The sequence below is a fragment of the Crocodylus porosus genome, unplaced genomic scaffold (assembly GCF_001723895.1).
Source record: "Crocodylus porosus isolate Cpor-Errol unplaced genomic scaffold, CroPor_comp1, whole genome shotgun sequence".
Classification (NCBI taxonomy): Eukaryota; Metazoa; Chordata; order Crocodylia; family Crocodylidae; genus Crocodylus; species Crocodylus porosus.
In genome coordinates, this window is record NW_017728950.1 from 45,424,952 (window position 1) to 45,435,469 (window position 10,518).

The 10,518-nt window shown below is 44.7% G+C and overlaps 1 protein-coding gene across 1 annotated transcript in view; it reads right to left on the bottom strand.

Annotated features, from left to right (window-relative positions):
* Window positions 1–10,518, bottom strand: part of LVRN (laeverin) — a 77,913-nt gene that overhangs the window by 46,904 nt on the left and 20,491 nt on the right. Inside the window, exons 7-9 of the mRNA XM_019555321.1 lie at window positions 2,541–2,684; window positions 1,790–1,855; window positions 1,594–1,659 (exon numbers count right to left, since the gene is read on the bottom strand). Of these exons, the coding sequence (XP_019410866.1) occupies window positions 1,594–1,659; window positions 1,790–1,855; window positions 2,541–2,684 (276 nt within the window). The remainder of the gene's footprint in view (window positions 1–1,593; window positions 1,660–1,789; window positions 1,856–2,540; window positions 2,685–10,518) is intronic.

Genomic DNA, 10,518 nt, shown 5'->3' on the forward strand with positions numbered 1-10,518 from the left:
TGCTCCCTTTCAGTCAGCTGACCTAATCTGTTGCCTAAGCAACCTTCAGCTGGCAGCCAAGCCCTATTACCAATGCCAGTAGCAGGCACTCAAGTGCCCTGCTACAGTCATCCTCATTTGTGCTGGACCTTCAAGCAGACCATTAATCCACATTTATATATAGCTGATCTTTCTTTTTTTAATCTTGTTGGTTCTGGTTTTACTCTACTGCTGACCATGTTGTACTGTTTATGCTTGATATAAAATGCTATATAGAACCCAAATTCTGGAATGTGTTTACTACTGCCCAAGACAGGGACAGATACACAGTGGGTACATCTACACATGCAAAAGCTGCGAGGTGGATTTATTTAAGAGTAAACCCACATGTGCAGTCTGCACTAGCCCCCTGCAGCAGCCAGGGGGAGCTCTAGGCTCTCCCTGGGTGCTAGCCCCTGGGGCTGGCAGGGAGCTCCTTGCTCCCAGGAACTGCCTGCTGCTGGGGTGGGCTCTGCCCCCCAGAGTCTGGGCAGGGACAATGCCCCCCTGCCCCAGCACCAGGGAGTTCTCAGCCCTGGCTATCCCCACTAGTGGATCAGGGCAGGGGGCTGGGACCTGCCCCTCCCCTGCAGGTCTTTCCAAGCCCCATGCCTCAATTGCCAGTTTGGTATGTGGGGCTGCGGCCTGCCCCTGACTGGGGCAGTTCCCACCCAGCCCTGGGCTGCACAGGGAAGTGTGTATGTGCAGCCCAGAGCTGGCTGAGGACTGCCCAAAACTGTCCAGGTCAGGGTCAGGTCCCAGCCAGCTCCAGCACAGGCGGAAAACTCTCCCCATGCAGGGATCTTGTTCCCAGCCCCTCCTCTGCAATCTCCTGGGTAGGGGGACAGTGTACCTGCCTGGGCTCCAGTCACAGAGCTCACGCTGGCAGTAGACAGTTCCCAGGGGCAGGAAACAATCTCCTGCCCCCTGCTGCCCACATGACTGGGGGTAAATTTGCTCCTGGCCAGCCACCTACACATGCTGTACTGCATAGTAATTACTCAGTAGTTAATTTGCTACTTGCATTTACAGGTAGCAAATTAACTCCCAAATAAATACAATTACTGAGCAGTAAGGGTTAGCGTGTGTAGACAGTGATGCTTACTATGCAAGAATTAGCTCTACTGCATAGTGAAACATCTTGTGTAGTTGTGCCCAGAGAAAAGCAGAATCATATAGTGAACTATAGTTAGCTTGACTTCTAGACTGATAAACACCTGCAGTATGCATCTTTAAAAAATATCTTTAAAACATTATTATAAAACAAATCTATATCTGCTCTGAAGAACCCCATGCTCAAGCCTTTGGCAAAATTTATTCACAGCAAGAATCACCTATGCAGGTTTTTCCACCCAGTAGGATGGGGCAACTCCCTGTGACTACATGAAAATATGGACCACCCGCCTTCTTTCTGACCCAACAGTTATTTCTCTCACCCTTACATCACCTGTAGTCTTCAAAGAATTGTGTGTGGAGCAAGAATAAGGGTAGACATTCTACTTCAAGTTCCCAGTTGGTTTATGTGCAACGTTTGGCAGCAATAAAGTAAAAATACTTAGAAGATGTTATAATTACCATTTGAATATGGGTCCACAGATCATCTTGGTTAGCACTTGAAAAGGAAAATGCCTTCAGGTAAGACTGAAATGAAAAACATAATCTTGAGTACTCATTTAAGTTAATGAAAAATGTCAGCAAAGCAAACCTTTATTCATGCTTCCTTGGTTTACAAAATGATAAACCCAGACAAAGTTTCTTTTTCTAAACTTACATTAAGTGCTTTGAGAAAAAGCCTCTCAGTCAGAAAGCTAGAAAGCATCCAGATAACGGAAGCCCCCTAAGGCACAAAAAAGTACATGAAAATATTATTAACGAACTCTCAACAGTTAGTTACTGACATCAAAAACCTATTTTTTTCAAAAGTGATGCTGACTGGTTCTACTTCGAAAATTTAGCAAACACTGAAAATGCATTCATACTCATTTTCTTTTGCACTAATCCATGAACAGTAAAAGCTGCCCTAACCAGCACCTTATAAGCCGGCATGCTCTATTAACCGGCATGCTGGCTTGCAAGGTAAAAGCGAAACTGGAAGTGCCCACCATGGTTCTTCCAGTTTCGCTGAGCCCTCATGGCCTGGGGCAAAGCAGCCTGTGCAGGGCCCCCCTCACTGTCCCTCAGGGCCCGTGAGGCCTGCGGGAGGGTCAGCAATGTGGCGGGAGGGGCAGCAACGCCCTGGATGTGGTGGGAGAGGTGGTGGCCCAAACAGGTAAAAGACACCTGGTCAGGCCTCTCAGTTAACTGGCATATTTTGTTATCCGGCACCTCCCATTCCTCATGGGTACTGGATAACAAAGCTTTTGTTGTATATGTGTATACTAAGAAACAAACTAAACCACAAAAATTAAATATTAGATATAAAGATAACTAAACTATGGCAACCTTTGTGATTTTCAAATCTACTTCTTACAATACCATTACAGACTACAAAATAGATGTAAAGTATCTGGCTTTCTTTTCACCTTATTGTAAGTGACGATGTCAAATAGGGAATCGAATATAAACGTTCCTTTGACCTTTTCTTCTTTCTGTGACAATGATCGATCACTCATTGCATCTTCGGCTCTTAAGACAGGTTGCAAGACACTCTCATAAAACATATGATCCTGAAAATTATGAAAAAACAGAAATTTAGTTTTGAGTTGCAGAAAACAAAAAGTTTGAAGTAGTCCATGTCAATCACAGAATTAAAATTCATAGCAATGGGAAAAATATATATAAAAACAGAAACAGTTTCCCACCACTCTACAAATTTACAGTTGTTTCCCAAGTAAAAGGGAGAATGGGCTCAAATCTCACAAGTCCTCCTTAAGTGGAATTACTTTTTAAGGCAATGGAAGTTTGGCACAAGAAAGTTTTAGGTTTGAGTCTGTTAAAAGGTAATTATGTTTTAAGCATTAATTTTAAAAAAAATGTAAAAACTGTTAAACATTCCAAGTCAACAAAATAAACTACAAAATATAAACATGGATTATGGATTTACATTTTAATTAAAATAATGTTTTAGTTCTCTTTCCTGGCAAGATTCAGTTTCTGGATTCAAAAAGCTAGCCAAAAGAATATAGGGAGTACTGCTTTAAGTGCTTCCAGTGCCATTGGATAACAAATATATATAGTTAGTCCCAAGTGAGCCCCCACACACAGTATTAATGCGATTTAACTATTTGCACCTAAATTTGATACTTGTATTTGCAGGTATCAAACTTAGGCATGAATAGCCTAAATTCACTATTTTTAACTAACTTTAGTCCCAACTTTAGTGCACACACAGCGTTAATGTGCTTTAATGCCTGCATGTGTAGATGCCTACCTAAATCCACTTAATGCGCATTAATCTAATGCGCATTAAATTTAGGTATGCTTAAATGCACATTTAGACATGCCCATCGTAATTATAATTTAAATGCACCAGGAGAGTAACCAACCCAGCACAAGGATGTCAGATCTCATACTTGGGGAAATGAAGAAGTTTATGCTCATTTGCTTTGTTTGAAAATGCATTTTGTATTTTCACATCTACCCACAAGTTCAGTTAATAAGTTCAGTCTATAAAACAGATTTTAGTTTGTTTGTTAAAACACTGCAAGTCACTTTAAATGTACTTACCAAAGAGGTGGAGCCTGATTTATTTGAAGATTATTCTCACCGTTGCAAACAGTTAATTTTTTGAGCCAAATTTTCAATGTCTATAATTTTGCACCTCCATTTGAGCTGTATGTGAAAACCCTCTAGTTACAGGTACAGATTTTTAAAAGGGCAAACATCACCAACAAAAAGCAAGCAAAAACTTCATTTCAGTTTAAAAATTAGTTCTCTATTTTCTCATGGTATTACATGCTGATTTATACAAAATAAAAATGTTGCTGACATTCAAAAAAGCCTGGTCACAAATCCCATGACCAAAAAAAAATAAATCTGATTTGATCCTCCTGACAGAATGCATTTGACATGCCTGAGTTAAGTTTCCAATTAATCACATTCTTAAGTACTTTGGTGAATTAAACAGGAAAGGTGGTGAATGGTCTACCGCCCAACTAAGTTAAAAGTTCACAGCAGTGCCAAGCATATAAACAGAATGGTCTAGATCACGAGTGACTAAGATATAGTCCATGGGCTAGATGGAGTCAATGGAGCTATGTCATTCAACCCACAGATATCCCTACAGATCTGGAAATTTGGTGGTGAGGAAGCAGCAGCAGCATTAATTATCTATGACAGCACTGATCATTCATGGCCCATAGAACCACCCTTTAGGGCCAAATGAAGCTGGCACTACTGGTCTCTAGGACAGCAGTAGGTTTTAATTTTTAATCCAGTCAATAAAATAATGGGCTTGACTACTGTGAAGAAAAATGGGAAATAAATAAAACACTTGCCCCAGGGAATGAGTCCAAGAGGGAGAGAGAAATGAGAACAGGAGGGGAGCGATGCTTCCGGAGCAGCTGCTCCATAAAGATACAACAACCCTGAGAGGGGAGGGGCTGGGCACAGAAGGAAAGGGTGTCAGAAGATGTCACCGAGTGGAAAGCTCAGGAAGAGAGCGGGGATGAAAAGAAACCTCTAGCACCCAGCCCGAGCGGGGAGAAGATCTCGAGCAGATCTGGTTAAGCTAGGAATCACCGGTGAAAAAAGAAAAAACCCCCCAAATCTTGAAAGGTAATACTCGAACAGCAAGAGGAAGGGCACTGAAGAATATGGCTATCAGACACGTTACAGTGACAGCAGGTCTTGGGTTTTTCTGTTAATTGGACTTTGTTTTGAGCCATTTGGGCTCTATAGAAGACAGGTATAAAAGAGACTGGGAGATGACTACTCTTTAACAAGACTGAGATATTGTGAGTTCTTGGGAAGAAAGAACACGCCTAGAGAGCAATAAATAAATAAAATGCTGGGAGTTATAAATGGGATTAAGAAGGTTATGTTGGTATTATAGAAGTTAAGATTATATCCAAATTGAATTCTATCTAAGTTAATATTAAGAGGTAGTTGATGTGGAGAGAAGTAACAATACCCTTACAAACAGCGAGTTGATTATGGATGTTGCGCCCCTTGGGCTTCGATCATTCGGTCCCGTGCCACCCAGCTTCGGATGTGTATGGCTGTTCTTTGATCTGTCCCTCTGGTCTCCCTGGGGTAGTCTCTTCCCCAATCCAGACTGCCACGACTTCAGTGATTCTTCCAGTGGTGGAGTCCGACTACTGGGGCTCATACACATCCGGGACCTCTGGTGGAAGTCTTCTGCGAGGCTCCAACCTCCCCTGTACCTCGTCCTGAACCCAGCCACGACGGGTTGTTGATATCTTCCTCAGCCTGACCCTCACTTGCAGGTATTCTAGTTTCTCCCGAAAATACTGGTTAGGTTTCACACTATTACCTAAATCAGAGCCAGGCTTTATGGGTCTGCCCGGTCGTTTTGATCCTTTATACGGCAGAGCCCTTCTTCCTAATGGGTTAACACTAGGGCTCTAAGTCACCAACTTTCCGACCCCTCCAAAGGCAGGAAACCAAAACCACAAAAGAAAGAATATTCACAGTACCTGTGACCTTCTGACTGCACCCAAAATCGGTCAGCTTAGCCCGAGAGTTCCATAACTAGCCCTGACCTATGCCTACCCACACCTGGATGCCACCCTCTTCAATTCCTTGCGGTGGGTAATCTGTGAGCTAATTAGACCCTTGAAGTCTTCTTCAGCTCCGGCTATTTAATATTCCCTGTTGGGCAGCTTTATGCCATGTGGCTTGTTTCCGGCAGCCCCTGTTCCTGCTTAAGCCCTCTGCCTCCCACTTAGGGCTGTCCCTGGAGCCTGATCAAACCTGTATCAATCCCTCTTGACTCGGCACCTAGGATCCCGTCGCTATCCCATCTTCTCCGGGGCCAACCCTGGTTACCCCACTCGCTTTCTGATGCCCTGGACTCTCTCCTGGGGGTCCTCCATTGGGATGTGGCGTGCCCGCTTCTTCTCTCCCTGGCCTGCCGCTGTCGTCTTCTTCCTGAGGGACTCGGAGGCAGCCTTCTGCCCCATGGGAGGCGATCCTGTCTCTTCTAGCTTCAGGAAGGGGTCCCAGGAGTACCTCCTCTGTTGACTCGCTTCCTGCTCTCCTCCCCTCTGCCTTGCTCATGATCCCTTTTATCTCCCTGTGTCGGCTCTTCCTCTCTCTCTCCAGCTGGCCACAGTTTTAAAAAGACGCGGCTAATGAGCCACATGGGTCCCACCGCCACTTCCAGTCTCACCACGGCTCCAGCTACAGGTAAGAGATTTTTCCTCACTCTCTCTTTCTCCTTGTCTTTCCCGGGGCGTTCCGGCCCCCAGGGGTCCCCCTTAACCCCTCGGGGTCCATCCCTTGTGTCCTCCCTGTGACAGATGTAAAAATAAATCTTGACAAATAAAGACAATTCTAACCTAAACAAAGTAAGACTGTGATTTCAAATGATGATGAGCGTTGGGTGCCATGTAGAAGAGTTACAGTAAAAGGGGTAATCCAAGAGGATCCCCACATAAGTTGCCAGAGCCCTACTGTGGTAGAAAACAAATAATACCTCCCAACTAATAACATCATACAATAATCAAGACATGGCAGGAAAGAGTCATAATATACCACAAGTAGTCCAAGACCGAGCAAACTGAGAAAAGAGGGGCTAAAATAATACAGTAAGCTATTAACGGTACCTCAAAACTATATAGAAATCAAAGTGATAATTCTAGTTTGGGATCACAGAAACATAAACAAATCATTGCACATTTATTCTGAAACTTTGTGTCACTGTACCCCTCAGTAAACTATAACGCTCTTGTACTTGGTATGTTTAGTTCTATACAATATGCTAAGTTTAAAACTTCTCTGTGAACTCTCATATATGCTTTGACTTATAAACCTTTCTCTGCATCTTATACGTAGGTGCTCTACTTATCCAGCTGTACTGATTAGTTTTTTACTGATTTGAATGATTATTAAGTTTTATTTTTGGTTTGTTTAGTTGTTTTCATCTTTTAAATAAACATTTCCTACAAGCTCATTTTAATTTTGTCTGCATAATTTACCAATCTTCCTATAATTACGACAAAATGAATATCAAAGCAAAGACCCACATCTGAGTTACTCAACTTCTAGCCATTCCTTTGGCCTAATTCTTCTCTTAATTAAAACGGTCAAAGGAACTGTGTAGATTCAATGCAAGAGCAAAGCAAAGTCCATTACCTTTGGTGTACACAAAACAGGAAAAAAATTACTGTGTAATTTCCTATGCTGCATTTGATGTTGAATGTGAAGTAACACTTTAACTTTAAAAAGGCAACAAAGCAGTTTGTCGATTATATGACTTTATTTTTCTAAGTGATGTTAATATGACCATTTACTATTTAAAGAGAGCCTTAAAAACATTAAAGGATAGCCCTTGATCTTCAGATTGTGTTTTGTTCTTCCCAGTTCCTAGAATATTAAAAGCATTTAACTAACAATCTCAAGAACCACAGTCTAATTCTAAACTATGTCTTGACTATTTTGTGCACAGAGACCCTGGACCCACTTGAACTGACACCCTCCCCAGAATTTTCCCAATGCACAAAAGTGTTAAGTACTATAGGAATAAAGACAAAGACCCTTCTGGGGTGCACTTTTTTGTATAGGGGGCAAAGTCCAAGTGTTTAGTTCTCTCTGCAGTGCACTGAATCCTGGCTAACATAATGGCCCCTACTATAACCTTCAGCAAGGAATCTGGCAGAAAGTAACCTTTTTCTGTGCCCATCTTAGACTGTAGCTGAAAATCTGGCATTATCTGTATCTAAAAAAAAAAGACACGATTTACCTTTATCAGAAACACTGATTTTCATACAGGCAAAAGTTAAGCCCTGCTTTAATACAAAGCTCAACACAGCCTTACCTATGGAGTCTTTCACTGGGTGTGGGCATATGTCACAATTAAAATGTTTCAAAGGGCCAGCTGTACACAGAGGACATAGATAAACTTACATTTGCCGCTGTTTCAAAAGGAGAGAAAGCTGCTGAACCTGTTACATTCTAACAGTTATATGTGGACAAGGTGGGAACAATATAAATGTGACAAAACAGCTCCAATTTTATCCCTAGATGAAGCAGCATTAACCTTGGAGCTGTTTTGCTTGATCTGTATAGGTAGTCCCAGCTAGTGCACACAACTGCTAGAACATAACATTGCATTCAGTACCTCAGATCAGGACCACACTGTAGTTCACAAGAGGAAAGCATTAACTTTCAACCTGTATAGCCTTAAAGCAGGAGTGGAGGGGCATTTCTGGACTGATGGTGAAAAATTAAGAGTTTGCCCTTTCAAGGCTCTTCACTGGGAAGGGGGCCAGAAGGCAGTGGAAAGGCACCACCTAAGAAGCTGATGCACAGTTCAGTGAGGCTTTGATAATCCACAGGTTCCTACATGCTGGGCAGGGGAAGTTATAAATTGTGGTGCAACAATAGAGATTTTTTTGGCTGATACCCATGACCAATTTTTTAATGAACCGTATCAACCAATACCGATCCGACTCATGATATGCGGCCCGGCAGCATGAAGAGCAGCATCCAGCTGCTAAGTCTGTTGTGGGGGAAGGGATGAGAGGGGAGAGAAGAGGTGTGGGTGGGGGGCAGATCAAGGCCCCGGCCACAAGAGAGGGAGAGGGACTGGGGCAGGTGCTGCACAGCCAGGGTGGGATGGGGCACAGGACGGAGCCACAGGAGGGGGTGCAGGGCAGGCAGCTCCTGCTGATGCATGCACCCCAGGAGGGCATGGGAGGCATGTGCCTCCTGGATCTTTGTGCAGGATGACGGCAGCCTGCCAGGCTCTTCCTGGTGCGGGGACTAAGCTGTGCTTGGGGCAGGTGATGGCAGGGCTGGAAGGAGGCTACAGGATAGGATATGGTGAATTTTGGGATGGCTGCAGCCCCACCATAACCCTGCCTCCTAGCACCACCACAGCCTGCACTGAGTGCAGCCCCCCTGCCAGGAAGAGCCCAGTGCCACCCCTGGCCTCAGCCCGCCCTTGCCCTGCACACAGATTCAGGGGGCTTGTGCCCCCATGCCCTCCCAGGGTGCATGCAGTGGCAGGAACCACTGGCCCCCACACCCCGCAGATGAGCTGTTGTTCTGTCCCACGCCCCACCCCACCTGAGCAGCACCTGCCCCAGTGCCTGGCCCACTCCCTCCCTCTCCACAGGGACCTCGGTCTGTCCCCTTCCATGCACCTTTCCCCACAGTAGATATACTAGCTGGACGCTGTTCTCCATGGTACCAGGCTACAGTCCTGGCCAGCTATGTGCTCCTCTGTAGCTGCGCTCATGCATGGAGCATTTATCAGCGACATTATCAGCCACATGCACTGGTGCCTCCTGAGTTGGGGATGGCACCTGCCCCCCAGCAGCTAGTCAGCAACTGGGTGGGGGGGTCCCCTGCGGCCAGTCGTGCTGACGGGGGGCGGGAACAGATGTGCCCCCATAGCTGATCACACCAACCCAGAAGTGCCAGTGGCATGCCCGGAAGTGTCAGCAGCACTTCTGGCACCCCCACCCCCTGGCTGGTGCTCTCAGCGGATGCACCAGAGTTCCTGCCTGCCCCCCCGCTTGTTTCCTAAGCAGGAACACTGCTGTCAGAGGGTGTACCAGCTCTCTCAAGGGGGTGCATGTGTATTCCACATCAGCCAAAAAAAGCCAATTGCTGATAATGTCAATTTTCCTTATATCAGTGCTGATACGATATGGGACCAATGTATCAGTGCACCTCTAGTTATAAACACTTTCCCTCCAGTCTGAGATCCAGCTCATGCCTAGATTACTAGTTCCACCCTTCCATTCTTTCAGTTAACACAGAACCCGGTATTTTGTCTGTTGTGGGAATAGTGCTTGTTGTCTTCTGGGAAGGTCTGGGTTAGGGCAGGGTTTTGCAGATCAGGAACCAAGAGGGATGAGTTGGGAGCTCAGATTCAAAATGCCCAAATTTAACAGGTTGCTAGTGTGTAGTGAAATGCTAATCCTATGAAGTATAAAAATAGACATCTTTGGTCTGACTGTCCACTGTTTGCATCTGTATCAAAACACACATTTACACATGCAGCAACATTAACAGTCATTTACAGAAGCAGCAGCCAAAATGGCAATTAACCCTAATTAGCCACAACTGTCCCAGTAAATGGTGTCGTCTGGGAGACGTCACAGTTATTTACAGGGGGACAATGGGCTTGCATGGCTGCAGGATCCCTGGATAAAAGGCTTTGTCTTGGGAGTCTGGTTTTAGTTTAGGGTATCCAGGTCTCTGATAAATGTGAACTGAAACAGATTTATCTCAAAAGGTGGAGAATGGGTCTTAGTATCTGGTACATCTAGGTGACAACTCCCTTATCCCAACCCTTTATTGTACGAGTGAGGGACTGCAGCATTCCAGCCATTGCCTGGTGTTTCATAGTTTCATAGTTTCTAGGGT